Raw genomic sequence first — 20,609 nt, forward strand, 5'->3', positions numbered from 1 at the left:
CTGAGCGAACACCCATCCTCCTAGGTCCTAGGCTGGGACCCGGGCTGTCCGCCAGGGCTGGGAGACAGTGGAGGAGGCCGGTCGATGGTTACGCGCGATGCCAACGACGACCGCCCCACAGTGGACCGCGGCTGCCCGTGTGCGGAGGAACGGGAGAGGCGGCTGGGTGCGGGCTGCGCTGCGGTCCGAGAGCCAGGACAGAGTCCCAGGCTGTACAGTGATGGGCGGAGAGACTTGCAGTCTTGAGAAGTATTATGGGCTGTACTGGGAGATTTGGAGAGGGTTGGGGGGGGCGGTCTGAGGGATTCCGGACGGCACCGCTAAGGCGATGCCGCGAGCAGCATCCGCGCCCTCTCCTTCCCGCCCCAGCCCGGGTTTGTTCAGTCAGGGCTCCAGCCCGGCGGCCGGGAGGAAGAAAAGGAAGAGGGAAGGAGCCTTTACCTGGCTCTGACGCGACGGGTCCCAGGCCCCCGGCTCCGCTTCCCACTGAGAGCTCTCCTCCCCTCTCTTCCCCGCCACCCGTTTCTACGCAGACCGCTGCCCCAGTCCCTTGAGGAGCCTCCGCCAACTCCGCAGGACCCCGCCGGGAAGCAGAGCCCACCCCTTTACCAATCACCGCCCGTTTTCTATCGACCGATGGGGCCCATAGCCAATAGGAAGAGCTGATCCCGAGAGGCCCGGAATGAGGGGGAGGAGCTGGCAAAACTTGGAGGTGTGACTAGCACTGCCGAGGCGTGGTCACAGATTAAGCTCCACCCGGGGCTGTCGAACCCCTGAGTAGAACTGATGGGCGGGATTAAGATGGAACCGACGACTAAACACAAACTCTTGAGCTAAGGCATGGCCAATTGGGCCGGGGTAGAGAGGAGGAGTGTTGCGGGTAATTTTAGCCAATAGAGAGTAGAGACCGGTGGGGACTGTAGAACCTCTTCCAATAAGAAGCGGTAAGGGCGTGCCTTGTCACTTTCACTAGGGCAAAGGGAGGGTTTGCCGAAACCTCCCGAAACCGGCCAATGAGATCGGAGGCGGAGCCAAGCTCAGCCAACCAGAAAGCTGAACTGATCTCAGCACCGTTACTGGGCGGTGCCTACGGTCTTCAAGCCACTAAACTCTCGTCAGGGGAGGCCCCGGAGCCTTCCAATGGGGACTGGGGCGAACTCTAGTTCTTCCAATCGGTGCGCGGCGCTGGCAATTCAAACTGATACCGGGTTGGAGAGGCCGGAAAAGCGGAAGAGGGAGCGAAAACCAACGTGTTTGGTGACAGACCCCAGCGCCGACTGAGCCCCCAAAGCGACTTCAGCCTTGCCCCACCAACACTACCGCGCGCCCGGGAACAGCCGCTCCGGGAAGAGACCTGAGGGGACTGCGGGGGGCACGAGGGACAGCTGAGAGGAGGAAAGACGCGAGAGAAACAGCGCGAGCACGCTGAGGGCCGGGGGTTGCCAGGAAGGGGGCCCGCGGACCGGCAGAGCGGAGGAAAGTCCAGGAGAGAGGGGCGGGACGGAGGAGAACCCGGGATCGCCTGGCGGAAAAAGCGAAGAGAGTTTCTGAATCCTGGGAAGAGGAGAAGTGGGAAGGGACGCTTAGCCCGAGATCCGAGAGCAGGGAACGGGAGCGCTCCGCGGGAGGGGCTTAATGCTGGGAAAGGGGCCTCTTAAAAGAGGAGAAGCTTTAAATAAGACGATCGGAGAAGGCTGAGGGAATTGATATGAAGGGGCAGGGGCTGAAGAGTAGAGGACTCCTTTAGACAGCAGAAAGGGAAAGCTGTTGAGAAGTTCCCTTCAAAACCCACCTGCCTCCTCTCCAATTCAAACTCCACTCCCTTCTCCAAAAGTTAAAAAGAAAAGCCAAGTTGCCGCGCTCCCCTGTTCCTACTCAATAAATACTTCTACTCCGCCACTGGGAAAACAGAAAAAAACTAATTTCCTTCCCAATATCAGAATTTAGAAAAGCTCGAGGTCTCGCAACTTGAATTTTAGCCTAGGGGAATCAAAGTAGTAGGAGCACTACTCTTGTTTCCTTTTTCAAAATCTCACACCTCATCCTTCCTGCGACGCCATGTCTACCAACATTTGTAGTTTCAAGGACAGGTGCGTGTCCATCCTGTGTTGCAAATTCTGTAAACAAGTGCTCAGCTCTAGGGGAATGAAGGCTGTTTTGCTGGCTGATACTGAAATAGACCTTTTCTCTACAGACATCCCTCCTACCAAGTAAGTCATGCTAGTGGCGGGCAACGGTAGCTTTTATCTAAATGGGAACACTTATGGCTTGGATCTGTGGGAGTCAACAAAGAGGTTATCATTTCGGTGTTCCAGCCACTCCCACCAGTTTGATGATCCCCTTGGAATATAAGTGGGCAGACTGTCTGGACAAAGTCTGTGGTTTAGCCAAGGTGGTCAGTCCTGATATAATGCTTCTAGTTCAATTATAGTCATATGACCACACATCTCTTAAGTTTGATTCCTCGTTCAGTGCCCTGCCCAACCATCCTATTTCGCTGAATCAAGTCCATGACGTAGACTCTAGGTAAATTCAGGCGAAATTTTCTGTACTGTTGGAGAGGAGAGGTCATTTAAGTTTTTCATTTCTATCCATGAAAGTTTGCACCAAAAAAAAAAAAAAAATTCAGTTTTCTACCATTATTTGCAATTGGCATCCTAAATCAGATCCGTTGTTCATCAAATTCAGTTTTCTTTCCTCAAAACTCTCTCTCTCTGAAAGAGATGTAAATAGATTTTTATGGGATGAAAAAGAGAGACTTAGCCTTAATCCTTATCTCCAATAAAGCCTATTTTGGACATTACACATTTGTTCCCATACTTGAACCCTTTTAAAATCTGTTTGTGGCCGGGTGCGGTGGCTAAAGCCTGTAATCCCAACACTTTGGAAGGCGGAGACGGGCGGATCACCGGAGGTCAGGAGTTCAAGATCAGCCAGGCCAACATGGTGAAACCCCGTCTCTACTAAAAATATAAAAATTAGCTGGGTATGGTAGCAGGCGCCTGTAATCCCAGCTACTTGGGAGGCTGAGGCAGGAGAATCGCTTGAACCCTGGAGGTGGAGGTTGCAGTGAGCTGAGATCATGCCATCGCACCCCGGGGGGCGGGGGGGGGAGGGGGGACAAAAGCAAGGCTTTGTCTCAATAAATAAGTAAATAAATAAAATCTGTTTGTTTTCAGCCACTAACTGCTTTCGGGTGTAGAATCCTTAAGAATTTGCCTCCTATTTGGTAAAATAGCCATTTTATTTGACTCAAATAAACCTTTTTCTAGCTCTAAATAGTACTTTCCCTTTCCATAGTCAACATATATGTGCCCTACGTGAATCTTCAAGATTTAGTTCTTTATTGAAATTATATTATTAAAAGGAAAGTATCCAAAATATTAGTGGACAGTTATTCTCTAAGTCTTTGCATATAGATCCAGAGGAAACAGGCTAATAACTACAATTCATTTTAAATGAATTTCATGATAATGATAGAAGCTTTACAAGTTTTTAAATTTACCCAGGTAAAGCTGTGTACTCTTCCTTTCTTGAAATCTTTTCTGAATTGATCTAAGAGTAATCATGCCTAACAGCAAAGCCAAAGGCTCTCATCTATTGCAGAGATAAATTAGTTATTTTAAAATCTTATCAATTTTTTTAAATTCTAAGTTAATATTTGACATTTGTGTGTGTGTGCATCATATATGTATTTCAAAAAAGGAAAAACACTAGAAAATAAATAATAGAACCTACTGCTACAAAGTTCTGAGATTCATTGTCCACTGCTTTTTCTTTTTAGTAGCTCATACACAAATTTAAAATATTAACCCATTCATCTTTGCAATAGCTATGGTAAGTAATAAGGCAGTCATAAGGAAGGCTAGGTGAATTGTTACAGGTTAGACCCAAGTCTAGAATAGAATCAGGTTTTTCCTATTTTTTGCTCTTCTTTGTAGGGGTTAAAATAGTAATGAATTAGCGTGCTAAGATGTGTGTGAATCAATGAACACATAAAAAATTTTTAAATGGAAAATTTGTCAGATGTTTATGGTGAGCTCACAAATCTGAACTGACTCTTTAAAAAAATACTATAGTTCTATGTTAGCTTTCAGCTTTTTGGATTGACAAAATTTGTGCTAAATCAAGCGTAGAATTACTATCCGATTCAGCAGTTCTGGGTTCATATCCAAAAGAATTCAAAGCTGGATCTTGGAAGAGACATTTGCACACCCATGTTCATTAACAGCATTATTCACAATAACCAAGAGGTGGAAGCAATCCAAACATCCATTGACTATACAGATGAATGGATAAACAAAATGTGGTTTGGGTACCTATAGTTCCACCTACTTGGGAAACTCTGGTAGGAGGGTCACTTGAACCCAGGAGATTCATTACACAACAATGTGATTATATTTAACACATCTGCTCTGCACACATAAAACTTGCTAAGTTGGTAAATTTTGTTAATTTTTTGCCACAATTAAATTTTTTGTAAAGTACATTTGACTGTCTTTTTATATCTTTCTCTCTCCAGTGCAGTGGACTTCACTGGAAGATGCTATTTCACCAAAATCTGCAAATGTAAACTGAAGGACATCGCATGTTTAAAATGGTAATTTGTGGCACTATTCTGGATAGCCCTGGGTTTGGAAGATGGATATTGACACCAAAGCACAGAGAAAGATTCAATGGGCTGCAACAAGCACTGGTATAAAGCATGCAATGAGCCATTGAAAAAGCATTTATTACTTAGAGCTATTTTTTAAAAGGGTTTTGTGATGCTTCACATTAGTATATAATTTTATAATTTTCAAAGTGTATTCACAGTATCCGCTTCAATTTTCAGAACAAGGCAATGTAGGTTAGCGGGGAAAAACACTTGGATTTACAATAATAAAAATCATGTTTGAGGTCTGACCCTACCCTTACTCTCGATGTGATCTTGAATTAACTCCTTAAGCCTCTAAACTGCTGAACCTCTGTTTTCTTATTTAATTTCTAGGTTATTATTTTTTCTTTCTTTGTTTTTAGAGGGGTCTCATACTGTTGCTCAGGCTGGAGTGCAGTGGCATGATCATAGCTCACTGTAGCCTTGAACTCCTAGGCTCAAGTGATTCTCCTACCCCAGCCTCCTGAGTAGCTGGGACTACAGGCAGGCACCACCATGCCTGGCTGTTTTTTATTTTTTGTAGCAATAGGGTCTTGCTATGTTGCCCAGGCTGATCTCAAACTCCTGGCCTCAAGTGATCCTCCCTCCTCAGCTTCCCAAAGGGCTGGGATTACAGGTGTGAGCCACCGCATCCTACCTTAATTAATTAATTAATTAATTAATTTTTTAGAAGGAGTTTTTGCTCTTGTTGCCCAGGCTGGAGTGCAGTGGCACGATCTCAGCTTACTGCAACCTCCACCTCCCAGGTTCAAGTGATTCTCCTGCCTCAGCCTCCCAAGTAGCTGGGATTACAGGCATGCACCACCAAGCCCAACTAATTTTTTTTTTTTTTTTTTTTTTTTTTTGTATTTTTAGTAGAGACGGGATTTCTCCATGTTGGTCAGGCTGCTCTTGAACTCCCAACCTCAGGTGATCCGCCCACCTTGGCCTGCCAAAGTGCTGGGATTACAGGCATGAGCCACCACACCCAGCCATTCTGTCTTATTAAGATAGAAATTTAATAATCTTCTGTGTTTACCTTATCAAGTTATTGTAAAGATCAAATATGAATGTTAAAAGGCTCAATAAACTATAAATTACAACACAGCTGAGAGCTATTGCTATAATCTTTTGAGAAGTAGACAGACATGTTGTTATTTTCATTTTAGGAGGAAAAAAGTTGAAATTTTCTCATTTAGATGGGGTTTCTATTATAAATGACAATCCTAATAATTTACATTGGCAAACTCTTCTTATGTACTATTTTATTTCATTCCTTTATTTAGGCTATACTTATATTGAGGAGCCAGTATGTGGTAGTTGTTGTTACAAGGACTGGAAATACAACAGAATCTAGATGAAGTCACTGGCCTTTGGACATTATTTTCTTTCTTTTCTTTTCTTTTTTTTTTTTTGAGACGGAGTCTTGTTCTGTCGCTCAGGCTAGAGTGCAGTGGCACGATCTCTGCTCACTGCAACCTCCGCCTCCCAGGTTTAAGCGATTCTCCTGCCTCAGCCTCCTGAGTAGCTGAGACTACAAGCACGCACTGCCATGCCCAGCTAATTTTTTGTATTTTAGTAGAGACAGGGTTTCACCGTGTTGCCCAGGCTGGTCTCAAACTCCTGAGCTCTGGCAATCTGCCCGCCTTGGCCTCCCTAAGTGCTAGGATTACAGATGTGAGCCACTGCACCCAGCCCACCTGGCTAATTTAGTATTTTTAGTAGAGATGGGATTTCACCATGTTAGCCAGGCTGTTCTCAAACTCCTGATCCACCTGCCTCAGCCTCCCGAAGTGCGGGATTACAGGTGTGAGCCACCACGCTTGGGCAACAACATTTTTTTTTTCTTGAGACGGAGTCTTGCTCTGTTGCCCAGGCTGGAGTGCAATGACACGATCTCGGCTCACTGCAACCTCCATCTCCCATGTTCAAGTGATTCTCTCACCTCTGCCTCCCGAGTAGCTGGGACTACAGGCACATGCCACCATGCCCAGCTAATTTTCGTATTTTTAGTAGAGACAGGGTTTTGCCATGTTGGCCAGGCTGGTCTCGAACTCCTGACTTCAAGTGATCTGCCTGCCTCAGCCTCCCAAAGTGCTGGGATTACAGGCGTGAGCCACCACTCCCGAGCAACATTTTTTTTTTTTTTTTTTTTTTTTTTTTGAGACGGAGTCTTGCTCTGTCGCCCGGGCTGGAGTGCAGTGGCCGGATCTCAGCTCACTGCAAGCTCCGCCTCCCGGGTTTACGCCATTCTCCTGCCTCAGCCTCCCGAGTAGCGGGGACTACAGGCGCCCGCCACCTCGCCCGGCTAGTTTTTTTTGTGTGTGTGTTTTTAGTAGAGACGGGGTTTCACTGTGTTAGCCAGGATGGTCTTGATCTCCTGACCTCGTGATCCGCCCGTCTCGGCCTCCCAAAGTGCTGGGATTACAGGCTTGAGCCACCGCGCCCGGCCTCCCGAGCAACATTTTTAAAAGAAAACCAAAACAGGAAATTTTAATCATATATTTTGTCTAACCCAATGTATCCAAAATATTATTTCAACATGTAACCAACATAAACTGCTAATGTAATGTTTTATATTCCATTTTTTGTTCTTACTCTTTGAAATCTGGTGTACATTTTACACTTAACAGCACATCTCAATTCAGGCCAGCCCCATTTCAAGTGTACGACAGCCACATGTGGCTAGTCGCTATTATTCTTGACAGCATAGACCCGGACCTTGGTATGGAGGGGTTTTTATTTTTGTTTTTGGCTATTGAAGGGGTTTTAACCAGGGAACAGAATGATCTGATGTAGCCACTAGAATGTTAGCTCCATGAGAACAAGGGCTTTGTTTTGTTTACCACTGTATTCCTAGCACCTAGAGCAGTGCCTGACAGATAGTAGATACTCAATAAATGTTAGTTAAGTGATGAATCAATGGATGAATGAATGAATACAAGTGGTAATTAAAGCCATGGAATTTATTCTTGCAATACGTTGCATATATAGGACATGACATGACAAATATCTTGCAATATATTGCATATATAGGACATGGCAAATAACTGTCAGTCCTAGGCCAAAAACAACTTTTGTTTTCATTTGTTTGCCTTTCAAGCAAGTTATAATTAGAAGACATATTTTAGGTGGGATGGTACCTTTTATAGTAATCTTTATTGGGTCTCATAAAAATGACTGACTCACAAATCTCACAGAGTAAGATTAAGCTTCAATAAGAATTTTTACAACTCAAGGTATAAACAGTTCATGTTGCTATTTTTTTAAGTACTAGCTAAAACATTCCCTGTAGGTTCACTCTATATAATATGTGACTAGCTAGTTAAAAAAAAAAAAAAATTGTGAAAGAGTGAGGTACTTATAATCAGCTAGATAATTCTGAAAACTGTAAAAACTTTTGCAACTTTCTCTAGAGGCTGTAGATTGCTTTATTTCTGAATTCCTTCAAAAACATTGAGACTAAAATTAGAGCAGCCAGATTGTATTTGGTTTACAGGGACTCATGCTGTCTTCCTACCTCTCCATCTGTTGAAACAGTTTTTAGGTGCTGGCATGAAACTAGAACATGTAAGAACCCAACTTGCCACAGTCCTGGGATAGCAAAAACCTTTACCCACAAAACTGAGTTTATTTATTTTGTCTGTACAGCACATCAATTTGGGTGGTTTATAGAACAAATCACAACATTATGGCATCTAGAAGCTAACTTCTGAAGGGAGAATGCATAAAATAATACTAGCAGGACAAGTGTGGTGGCTCACGCCTGTAATCCCAGCACTTTGGGAGGCCAAGGCAGGTGGATCACCTGAGGTCAGGAGTTCGAGACCAGCCTGACCAACATGGTAAAACCCCGTCTCTACTAAAAATACAAAAATTATCTGGGCATGGTGGTATATGCCTGTAATCCCAGCTATTCTGGAGGCTGAGGCAGGAGAATCACTTGAACCTGGGAGGCAGAGGTTGCAGTGAGCTGAGATGGCGCCACTGCACTCCAGCCTGAGCGACAAGAGGAAAACTCTGTCTCAATAACAACAACAATAATAATAATAGCAAAGAAATGTGAGAATATGTTACTATTATTCACTTGAAGACTGCTTTCCCACTTGATGGTAGAACTGCACCCCCATCCCATCCCAAAGATCCCAGCAATAAAAGTTGTTAGGAGGAAATGAGATCTAAATTATATGGTCTATTTATATAAGCATATGAAAAGACTTATCTGGCCAGTTATTACATGGTATCTAGTAACATTTACTTTCTTTTCTAGTGGAAATATTGTAGGTTATCACGTGATTGTTCCATGTAGTTCCTGTCTTCTTTCCTGCAACAACGGACACTTCTGGATGTTTCACAGCCAGGCAGTTTATGATATTAACAGACTAGACTCCACAGGTAAGAAACAATTGACTTGCACATTCCTGTAACATTTCTCTGTCAATACCTGAGTAAAATTCCCAATAGATCATTTTGGGATTCCTTTTAGATCTTCTTAACCGGATCAGCTAGAGTGAAACTTCAATTCTTTTTTCCCAGACATTCACTTATGAAAAGTATTAGGCAAAATTCATTGTTATTTCTATGTTCATCCTTGTACTTAAGGCCTCAAACTTGGCTGAATTTCTTGGTCTTTTAAAATGAATATTATAATTGCTCTTAACTGCTGCCTTAATACATATTCTGACTCCAGAGAATTTTTGAAGATTTTAGATTTGCGAGTCAAATGTGTGTGTGTGTGTGTGTGTATGTGTGTGTCTGTGTCTGTGTCTGTGTGTGTATCTGTGTGTGTAAGAAAGGGAGAGGCCAGGCTAGGGCAATGGGAGTTGAGACAAGGAGGACTAAGTAACCTCTGTATCTGGTGATGCTTCAGAATAAAAACAGACCCGACATCTATGTTAATACGTTATGACAGAATTTTAGTCAAGGGAAATATTTAACACCAAAGTATAAAGTATGTTGTACAGGTGCAGTTGGAGATATTGTGGGTTCAATTCCAGACTACCATAATCATAAAGCAAGCAAATATCACAATTAAAGCAAGTCACACAATTTTTTGGTTTCCCAGTGTATATAAAAGTTATGTTTACAATATATTGTAGTCTATTAAGTGTGCAATAGCAGGACCTTTAAAAAGCAATATGCATACCTTAATCAAAAAACACTTATTCAGCCGAGAGCAATGGCTAATGCCTGTTATCCCAGCACTTTGGCAGTCCAAGGCGGGAGGATCACTTGAGCCCAGGAATTTGATACCAGCCTGGGCAACATGCTGAGACCTCATCTCTACAAAAAAATACAAAAATTATCCAGGCATGGTGGTGCATACTGTCGTCCCAGCTGCCCAGGAGGCTGAGGTGGGAGGATCACTTGAATTTGGGAGGTAGAGGCTGCAGTGAGCTGTGATCATGCCACTGCATTTCAGCCTGGGGAACAATATGAGACCATGTCTCAAAAAAGAAAAAAAAAAATGCTTTATTGCTAAAAACTGCTAATGATCATCTGAACCTTCAGCAAGTCATAATCTTTTTGCTGGTGGAGGGTCTTGCCTTGATGTTGATGACTGCAAACCGATCAGGGTGGTGGTTGCTGGAGGTTAGGATGGCTGTGGCAATTTCTTAAAATAAGACAACGATGAGGTTTGCCACATGGATCGACTCTTCCTTTCACAAAAGATTTCTCTGTGGCATGTGATGCCATTTGATAGAATTTTACACATAGTAGAACTTCTTTCAAAATTGGAGTCAATCCTCTCTAATTCTACTACTACTTTATCAACTCTGTTTATGTAATATTCTAAATCCTTTGTTTTCATTTCAACAATATTTATAGCATCTTCATCAGAGTAGATTTCACCTCAGGAAACCATTTTCTTTGCTCATCCATAAGAAGCAACTCCTCATCCATTAAAGTTTCATCATGAGATTGCAGCAATGCAGTCACGTCTTCAGGCTCCATTTCTAAGTGTAGTTTTCTTGCTGTTTCTACCACATCTGCAGTTGCTTCCTCCACTGAAGTCTAAAACCTCTCAAAGTTACCCCTGAGGGTTGGAATCAACTTCTTTCAAACTCCTGTTACGGTTGATATTTTGCCCGCCTGCCATGAATCAGGAATGTCCTTTTGCAGAAGGTTTTCAATGTAGTTTGCCCAGATCCATCAGAAGAATTACTATCTATGGCAGCTATAGCCTTATGAAATGTATCTCTCAAGTAATAAGACTCGAAAGATTAAATTACTTCTTGATCCACAGGCTGCCAAATAGATGTTATTTTAAGGCATTAGAGCAACATTTATCTCCTCAAACAATGCCATCAGAGCTCTTGGGTGACTAGGTGCATTGTCAATGAACAGTAATATTTTCAAAGGGATTTTTCTGAGCAGTAGGTCTTAACAATGGGCTTAAAATATTTAGTAAAACATGTTGTCAACAGATTTGCTGTCATCCAGGCTTTGCTGTTTCATTGATAGCACACAGGCAAAGTATATTTCCTAAGAACCGTAGAAATTTCAGAATGGTAAATGAGCATTGGATTCAACTTGAAGTCACCAACTGCATTAATTTCTAACAAGAGATTCAGCCTGTCCTTTGAAGCTTTGAAACCAAGTATTACTTCTCCTCTCTAGCTATGAAAGTCCTAGATGGCGTCTACTTCCAATAGAAGGCTGTTTTGTGTATATTAAAAATCTCTGCTGGATGCAGTGGTTCATGCCTATAATCCCAGGACTTTGGGAGGCCGAGGTGGATGGATCACCTGAGGTCAGGAGTTTAAGACCAGCCTGACCAATACAGTAGAACTCTGTCTCTACTAAAAATGCAAAACTAGCTGGGCATGGTGACACATGCCTATAATCCCAACTACTTGCTACTTGGGAGGCTGAGGCAGGAGAATGGCTTGAACCCAGGAGGCAGAGGTTGCAGTGAGCCGAGATCATGCCATTGCACTCCAGCCCGGGCAACAAAAGTGAAACTCCGTCTCAAAAAAAAAAAAAGAAAGAAAAGAAAAATCTGTTGTTTAGTGTAGCCACCTTCATCAATGATCTTAGCTAGATCTTCTAGATAACTTGCTGCAGCTTCTACATCAGCACTTTTTGCTTCACCTGCACTTGTATGTTGTAGAAATGGCTTCTTTCCTTAAACTTTATAAACCAATCTCTGCTAGCTTCAAACGTTCTTCTACAGTTTCCTCGACTCTCTTGCCCTTCATAGAATTGCAGAGAGTTAAGACCTAGCTCTGGATTAGGTTTTCGCTTAAGAGAATGTCATGACTGGTTTAATCTTCTATCTAGGTCACTAAAACTTTCTCCATATCAGCAATAAGACTGCTTCACTTTCTTATTCATGTTTTCACTGGAGTAGCACTTCTTATGTACTTTAAGAACTTTTCTTTGCAGTCACAATTTGGCTAACAATTGGGCATAAAAGGCCCAACTTTCAGCCTGTCTCAGCTTTCAATATGTCTTCCTCACTACGCTTAATCATTTCTAGCTTTTGATTTAAAGTGAGAGGCATGCGACTCTCTTTCACTTGAACACTTAGAGATCATTGTAGGGATATTAACTGGCCCAATTTCAATATTGTTGTATCTTAGGAAATAGGGAGGCCCCAGGAAAGAGAGAGAGAACAGCTGGTCAGTGGAGCAGTCAGAACACAGGAAATATTTATCGATTAGGTTTGCAGTCTTAAGTGGGTGTGGTCTTAAGTGAGTGTGGTTCATGGCACCCTGAAACAATTATAACAGTAACATCAAAAATCACAGATCACCATAATATATATAAAAATAATGAAAAAGGTTGAAATATTGAGAGAACTATCAAAATGTAACAGACACAAGGTAAGCATATGCTGTTAGACTTAATGCAGAATTGCCAAAACCTTCCATTTATATACAAATGGAAGCCCAATATCTATGGTGTGCAATAAACTAAAGCACAATTAATTGAGGTATGCCTATGCTAATTATTTTAGCAAGGCCAGGCATGGTGGCTCATACCTGTAATCCTACACTTTGGGAGGCCAAAATAGATGATCACTTGAGGTCAGGGGTTTGAGACCAGCCTGGCCAACATGATGAAACCCCCCTTGAACCTGGGAGGTAGAGGTTGCAGTAATCTGAGATTGCACCACTGCACTCCAGCCTGAGCAACAGAGTGAGACCCTGTCTCAAAAAAAAAAAAAAAAAAAAAAAAATTTTAGTAAGAAAGTAGACTACCAATTCTTTTTTTTCTTTAGATTTTATTTTTAGCATAATTTTATTAATATGCACTTCAAATATACATTGAAAAGACATATAACAGATACGCAAAATCTAGGGTTAACGACATGGTGATATTTTACTAGATTTGCTTCAGGTCTTTTTTATTCTTTTAAGATATCAAATTACCTACTAACTCTCATCATTTTATCCCTGGAACTTACTATTACCTTGAAGTCAGTACATAACATTCTATACATGTTTTTATGCTATTGCCACATACATATACTCATGAGCAATGAAAAATATTGTTCTGTAAAATTTAAAATACTACATGCATGGTTTTGTACTTTATATATCATTTAATATCTTATATTAATTTAATTTACATTTTCAAATGTACTTACACTGATATATTTAATTTTTAAAATTTCTTCTAAGTATACTTTACTAAAAATTGCCCTCCAAAATGGCTGTACTAATGTAGTCTCACCAGTAATGTACAAGTGTCTTATTGTATGGCAAGAGATTCTGATATATTAATACTAAGTCCTATTTTTTTTTCTTCTGATGATAAAGCTGGACTCAGTTTCCTAGTCTTCCTTGCAGCTAAGTGTTACCAAAAGATGATACTGGTGACATGCGAGTAGAAGAGATGTGTGGTCCTTAAGTTACAGTGACCAATAAGTGAATCTTCCCCATGTTTTATTTACCCATCTATCAACTGAATGGAGAGTTCTCTGAGGGCCATAAAGAAAGCTGAGCTTCAAGATGAGAGAAACAGGGTTTCCTGAATGACCTCATCATTTAAGGAAAAAAAAAAAAAAAGACCTCGTCTTTTAAAAAAAAAAAATTCTTTTTCCTTGTGTTAAGGTGCTAAGGCACTGAAATACTAATTCTTTTTTTTTTTTCTTTTTTTTTTTTGAGTTTCACTCTTGTTTCCCAGGCTGATGTGCAATGGTGTTGCACATCTTGGCTCACTGCAGCCTCCACCTCCTGGGTTCAAGCAATTCTCGTGCCTCAGCCTCCCAAGTAGCTGGGATTACAAGCATATGCCCAGCTAATTTTTTTGTATTTTTAGTAGAGACGGGGTTTCACCGTGTTGGTCAGGCTGGTCTTGAACACCTGACCTCAGGGGATCCACCCGCCTCAGCCTCCCAAAGTGCTGGGATTATAGGCGTGAGTCACCATGCCTGACCTGAAGTACCAATTCTTTTTTTTTTTTTTTGAGATGAAGTCACTTTGTCACCCAGGCTGGAGTGCAGTGGCACGATCTCAGCTCACCGCAACCTCTACCTCCCAGGTTCAAGTGATTCTCCTGCCTCAGCCTTCTGAGTGGCTGGGATTACAGGCGTGCGCCACCACACCTGGCTAATTTTTGTATTTTTAGTAGGGATGGGGTTTCACCATGTTGGCCAGGCTGGTCTCGAACTCCTGACCTCAGGTAATCCACCCACCTTGGCCTCCCAAAATGCTGGGATTACAGGTGTGAGCCACTGCACCAGCCAAAGTACCAATTTTTAAAGGGGATTTACATGATACTCTTTATATTGCCTGGAGCCATTGAGTTTTGTTGTAAGACACATGTTCTCAACATCTAACATTTACACAACAGACCAAGCTGATTTTAAGGAACTTTTCCTTTTTTTTTTTTTTTTTTTGGAGACAGGGTCTTGCTCTGTCACCCAGGCTGGAGTGCAGTGGCACAATCCCGTCTCACTGCAGCCTCGACCTCCCAGACTCAAGCAATTCTCCCGCCTCAACCTTCTCAATAGGTGGGACCACAGGTGTGTGCCACCATCCCTGGCTAATTTTTTGTATTTTTCGTAGAGACTGGTTTTTGCCATTTTGCCCAGGCTGGTCTCAACCTCCTGTCCTCAAGTGATCTGCCCGCCTCGGCCTCCAAAGTGCTGGGATTACAGGCCTGAGACACCTCGCCAGCCGACTTTAAGGAACTTGACAATCTAAGTCGACACTAGCATTCTTAGGTTCCTAAATGCATGTTTTAGTCTCCTTTAGAACTTAAATGTATTTTTAAATACATGATTTGCCTTCACAGACCAAAAGATCATGAATTGCAAGCTAGGTTTTCAAGGGTCTTTAAATCCTCCAATTATGCTTAGATTTTTATAGATTTGATTTTTTTTAATCATCTGAGATTCAACTGTGGCTCTCAATCTATCATTTATGGGGTCTTAATTTAAAACTTTGGTGTGTTAAGAAGGCCATTTTCATGTAAGGACTTATCTGAACTCCCCTAAATGGAATACAGTCTCCTAATTTAAGCCTCCAGTTTTATATTTGTATTGCCCATGGGACACATTAAAGGAAGTTTCTGCTTTGATAGTATTTTTCCTGCTTTACAGGATTCAAAACACAGGGTGGAGATTTTTCAAGTTTGATTTACTTTTTAATATTGGTCAATTTTTCAAAGATAAAAGCTCCGCGTTCCTCCATTTGCACTGAATCTAATCCATAAGAAACAGATGTATCACAGGATTTCCTTCCTCCCTTCTTAACAGAGAAAGGAAGGTGCTGCTTCTGTCAGATCCAATCTCTTAGTTTATTTTTCCTCCTTTGAACCAATTGTGCTGAGCAGCTTCATGTCTCTGAGTACTGACTCCAAGAATATCAAGCTTCTGCTTTGTAACCCTAATATTGTGATTTTAAGCAAGATTTTCTAGATGCTTGGTATCAAAGCAAGTTTCTAATGGCGTCACAACTGTCCTTGAATCACCTGAGCCAGCAGTGTCAAAGGAATGCATAGACAAGCTTTATAAATTCTAGAATGTTTAAACTGAAAAGGACTCCCGGAGGTCTGTTTTCTAGGCTAGTCTTCATATGGAGACCTGATTTCCCAGGACTTTCTGGAGGAGCCTTGGGAAACCTCAGCTCAAATTTCCTGAAATTGGCAAATGCCCTCAAAGGCAAAATGGCTTCAGCCCTACGTTTACGTTTATGGGTTCTAATTTTCTCTTTGATTTTTGCCTCGCAATTCCTTACAGCTCTTCCTGTCAGCTCTTCCATGACATTTACCAGGAGCAGAACACCATTCATTCTTGGGGTGGGGGTGGGGTAGCGTTTTTTATTATAAGCAATTCAAACACAAAAAGATTATGGAAAATAATAAGATACACATCTGTATCCCTGTCAGCATCAAATACATGCTAACTTCTTGCCAGATTAGATTACAGTATCTCCCTCAGTCAAGGTAAACAGTTGATTATTTCTACTGTTTCAACAATGTCACATTACACATCCCTGTGCATGTCTCCATGAACCACCTATGCAAGATGGGCAACTGAGGAAGGGATGAGCAATGGGCTCCATTTGCAACACTTTTTTAAATTCATAAAATGGAATAATCTCCAGAAGTAAAAATAAATGAGCGAAATCTAAACAAGTCAACATAGATTAACCTCAAAAACATAATGAGTGAAAAAGCAAATTATAAAACAATATATAGTGTAATAACATTCTATACAAAATTTAAACCCACAAAACAATAATATATATTGTCTATGTTACATGCATTTGTAGTAAAACCATGCATGGTATACTAGCAGTGGTGAACACTGGATTCAAACCAAATCTCCAAATGCTGGCTCATTCCATTCTACCACGTGGCTACTATCTCAGTGTGTATGGAGTGGGTATCCTGAATTGCTGGGTCCTCTTTGTGTCCACACTGATAACTGGACAGCTTAAGATTTGTTTTTCTGGCCAGGCATGGTGGCTCACATCTGTAATCCCAGCACTTTGGGAGGCCGAGGCAGGGGGATCACCTGAGGTCAGGAGTTCAAGACCACCCTGATCAACATGGTGAAACCCCATCTCTAGTAAAAATACAAAAATTACCTGGGCATGGTGGCACTCACCTGTAGTCCCACCTACTCGGGAGGCTGAGGCATGAGAATCACTTGAACCTGGGAAGCAGAGGTTGCAGTGAGCCAAGATTACTCCACTCGACTCCAGCCTGGGCAACAGAGCAAGACTCCGACTCAAAAAAAAAAAAAAAGATTTTCTTTCCTTGTGAAGTTAATTGGCTATCCTAGAGGTCAGTTATTTTCCATTTAGTGCTTTAAACTTATAATTTATATATGCCCAGAGTAATAAACTTGTCATTATCCTCTACTGTATGTTTAGTCATTTACTGTATACCCGTGCTGTATTCTTCAGTATGAAATCTGACTATTCTTTCTCAGTGAAGTTTTTGATTATTCTTTTGTTTATTATAGTGACTGCTGCAACCTGGCCCTAAAGTTTAGGTTACACCTCTGCCTGTGGACTGAAACCCACTGATATCAAGGATTGCAGTTCATATTATAACTGGCTCTGAACCCTTGCTTTTTTTCTGAATCAGAAAAATGGCACCAGCTACTTCTCTGCTTATTGAAGGGATGAGGAGACTTATTCAGGGCTTTTCCTTGAACCCTCCAAAGAGGCACTTAATCTAAAAGGATCTTGTGTGATCTCCATTCTTAAACATCATTAAAATAGATCAGAAAATTATCAGTGTATAGTGATTATGGTATAATGCAGCTGGAGGCAGGGTTTGAGTAAGTGGACTCCTTAGAGCCTTTTGAGCTGTAAAATTCTAGATTTCAAGCCCTTGCTTAAAAGGATTTAAGAATGTTTATGTCCTACTCCTTAAAAAAAAGTGTTTGCCAGGCATGGTGGCTCATGCCTGTAATCCCCAACAGTTTGGGAGGTCAACGAGAGAGGATCGCTTGAGCCCAGGAGTTTGAGACTAGCCTGGGCAACATAATGGGAACCTGTATCTACAAAATAAAATTAGCCATGTGTGGTAGTACATGCCTGTAGTCCCAGCTACTTGGGAGGCTGAGGTAGGAGGATCACTGGAGCCCTGGAGGTTCAGGCTGCAGTGAGCTGTGATTGTTAACCGTGATCCTGCCAGGCACTCCAGCCTGGGCAACAGAGAGAGAACTTGTCTCAAAATAAATAAAGTTTATGTCCTAGATGGATAATATTAGATAATTTTATTTGCAGTACATTCTTTAATAGCTACTCTTTTTACTGCTAACACTATGGTTTATGTAAGAATATTAACATGTAAAGTTTCATAATTTGTGTTCTGAGTTATAACAGTAGTGAGCATTAAAGAATTTTATGACTTTTTATTTTCAGGTGTAAACGTCCTACTCTGGGGCAACTTGCCAGAGATAGAAGAGAGTACAGACGAAGATGTGTTAAATATCTCAGCAGAGGAGTGTATTAGATGAATGAAATTATGATATATATGATATACAGATTTTTTTCTATTTAAAAATATATTAATGGGTCAACTTTAAAATTGTTAGTTTGCCAGTGATCTTTTTTGGAAAACAAAAATGGGGCGTTTGTTGATTTATTTATTTTCTGTCTCTAATTAATTACCTCAGTTTGATTGAAGCCAGTGGAGTTGTGCTTTTCCTCTACTTCTAAACTTCCTCTCCCCCACCTTCTTCTGCCCAGTGTAGGTGTATTCTTAAATTCAGACAGGAGAAGATTCTTTCACATATCACTCAGTTACCTCCCAATCTGGGGGAGTTTTTCTTACAACTTGATACCAGATACCATTAATTTTACATTCCCGAATAAAGGCCTAGTGCCCACGCATATTTCAACCAGGCATATATCAAGCTCAACCGAGTTTGAATAGGGGATTTAAAAAACAAGCTGTTAGGTTTCCATGGGCACTGGTTCTCATAGGTTCTATTGGTGATAACTGCTTTAATATGGAGCAAGAGTTTGTGAATCAAGAAATAGAATAAATTAAAATTTAAACTATATGGAGGAATCCTCTCGACTGCTCAGCATGATGTTAGATAAATGAATTTGTCAGAAAATATCAGTGTACACTGTTTACCAATGTTATTTATTTACATTCTTCTAAAGCCATTATGGATACTGTATGATGAGAGCTAAACCTAAATAAGTTATCCTGTTCCTTAGGACTTTCTCTGTAAATAGCGAATTTTAGATGAGTAGTCTGTCCTAAATCTTAAATCGAAAAAAAACGAAAGAAGCGATTTGCTTAAGCCATTGTACATTATAAAGAGCTGTTTCGCTTTGCTTTGCTTTGCTTTGTTTTGTTTTGTTTTTTTAAAGCTGTGCTCAGAGCCACAAAGGAATAGGAAAGTAGGGTAGTGTTGGATTCTGGTTTTATGTAAAGCTAAAATAAATGTATCTCTTTAATATCTCAGTTGTAGGGATTTTGTCAATACCAAAGCAGACTGAGTTGTGGTTTTGCAAATAAAGTTTTTTCTAAACATGACCATTCTTCCTTTAATTTTTTATTATACCCACTTATCATATGTAACAGTATAAAGAAATAGTACTTAAAGTATAGAATATAAGGCTAATGTTTATTGAATACTTACCATATGCCAGATGCTGTTCTAAGTGCTTTAGACATTTAACTCCACACAACAAACCTATGAGGTAGGTACCATTATTAATCCTTTTTTTTTTCTTTAACTGGTAAATCAGGTGAGACAGAGAGAAGTTAAGTAACTTGGTTAAGGTAGCATAACCGGTCAGAGTGCTCAGACAGAAGACTGACTCCAAAAGCTCCTGCTCATGTGAATTATTTATGGTCTTACATAGCCAGGATACCTGCTGGGTAACTAACTACATTGTTATGTGCCCTAGATGAGGGCAGAAGTGACTGATTTGAAGGTTGAATAAACTCATGCAGGGTCTTAGGGTATAAGTGACCTGAGGGCATTGAAAGAATCATTTGCCACAAACCAAGATAAAAGGTGCTTCAGGAAATGCTATTACTCCCACCTGGAAAACTTTTCCAAAAGTCTTTCACACCAACCATTAACACTGATAGAAGGCCATCAAAAGAACCAATGACATGAGTATGGAATAATTTGGCGATTTGGTTTTTTTTTGGGGGGGGGTGTTTTAACCTCAAGTTCTAAGGTGGGCATAATCTATAAGATAAAAATATATATATCTACTTCTTTGGTTAACTTGTTCAACTAGAGAAGAAAAGTTTAATACTAGAATAGGAAATGTGGCAAGTTTAAAATTCAATAGAGTTCATCTGGTTTCCATTCAGCTCATGCCTTCAAAGGCTATGGTTGACCGAGGGTCTCTCTGAAGAGCAAAAGCAAGACAGAGGTGCACTGATTGAAGCAAGCCCCAAATGTGATTCTACTCCAGCTGGGGAATATTTCAAATTACTCAACTACCTTTGGCTAACTGGATTATGGGAAAGCCAATTCTAAACAGAAAACTGATTAATAAAGTTTTATCTAAAGAAATATATTCATGACACTAGTGTGGTTTGAGGGTTTTTGTTGTTATTGTTGTTGTTGTTGTTTTCTTTAGAGACAGGGTCTTGCTTTGTTGCCCAGGCTGGAGTGCAGTGGTGTGATCATGGCTCACTATAGCCTCGAAGTCCTGGGCTCAAGCAATCCTCCTGCCTCTGCCTCCCCTGTAGCTAGGACCACAGGCATGCACAACACCTGGCGAAATGACACTGATTTGTGGGGGTTTTTGTTTTTTGGTTTTTGGTTTTTGGTTTTGGTTTTGATTTTGTTTTTGAGAGAGGGTCTCACTCTGTTACCCAGGCTGGAGTGCAGTGATGTGATCTCAGCTCACTGCAACTTCCGCCTCCAGGGTTCAAGCAATTCTCATGCCTCAGCACCCCTGAGTAGCTGGGGCTATAGACATGCACCACCATGCTCAGCTAATTTTTGTAGTTTTAGTAGAAGCAGTTTTGCCATGTTGGCCAGCCTGGTCTTGAACTCTTGGCTTCAAGTGATCCA

General features: G+C 41.3%; 2 protein-coding genes across 9 annotated transcripts in view; one reads left to right on the plus strand and one right to left on the minus strand.

Annotated features, from left to right (window-relative positions):
* The window catches only part of SRGAP2 (SLIT-ROBO Rho GTPase activating protein 2), a 250,304-nt gene extending 249,758 nt beyond the window's left edge, over positions 1 to 546 (minus strand). For all 6 annotated transcript variants that reach the window (XM_007988689.3, XM_007988687.3, XM_007988691.3 and 3 more), the window contains exon 1: positions 442 to 546. The gene's annotated coding sequence lies outside the window, so the exon portion shown is untranslated. The remainder of the gene's footprint in view (positions 1 to 441) is intronic.
* FAM72A (family with sequence similarity 72 member A) lies at positions 98 to 19,179 on the plus strand. 3 transcript variants are annotated; one of them, XM_037985634.2, is made up of 4 exons: positions 98 to 249; positions 4,523 to 4,600; positions 8,907 to 9,031; positions 17,974 to 19,179. In XM_037985634.2, the coding sequence occupies exons 1-4, from the start codon at positions 98 to 100 to the stop codon at positions 18,066 to 18,068; spliced, it is 450 nt and encodes a 149-aa protein (XP_037841562.1). In that variant the 3' UTR covers positions 18,069 to 19,179. The 3 variants fall into 3 exon arrangements, with proteins under 3 accessions (XP_037841562.1, XP_007986874.1, XP_007986876.1); XM_007988683.3 differs by lacking the exon at positions 98 to 249 and adding an exon at positions 533 to 2,210; XM_007988685.3 differs by lacking the exon at positions 98 to 249 and adding an exon at positions 620 to 2,090.
* The last annotated feature ends 1,430 nt before the right edge of the window (positions 19,180 to 20,609 follow it).

This window comes from Chlorocebus sabaeus, chromosome 25 (genome assembly GCF_047675955.1).
Source record: "Chlorocebus sabaeus isolate Y175 chromosome 25, mChlSab1.0.hap1, whole genome shotgun sequence".
NCBI classification, from domain to species: domain Eukaryota; kingdom Metazoa; phylum Chordata; class Mammalia; order Primates; family Cercopithecidae; genus Chlorocebus; species Chlorocebus sabaeus.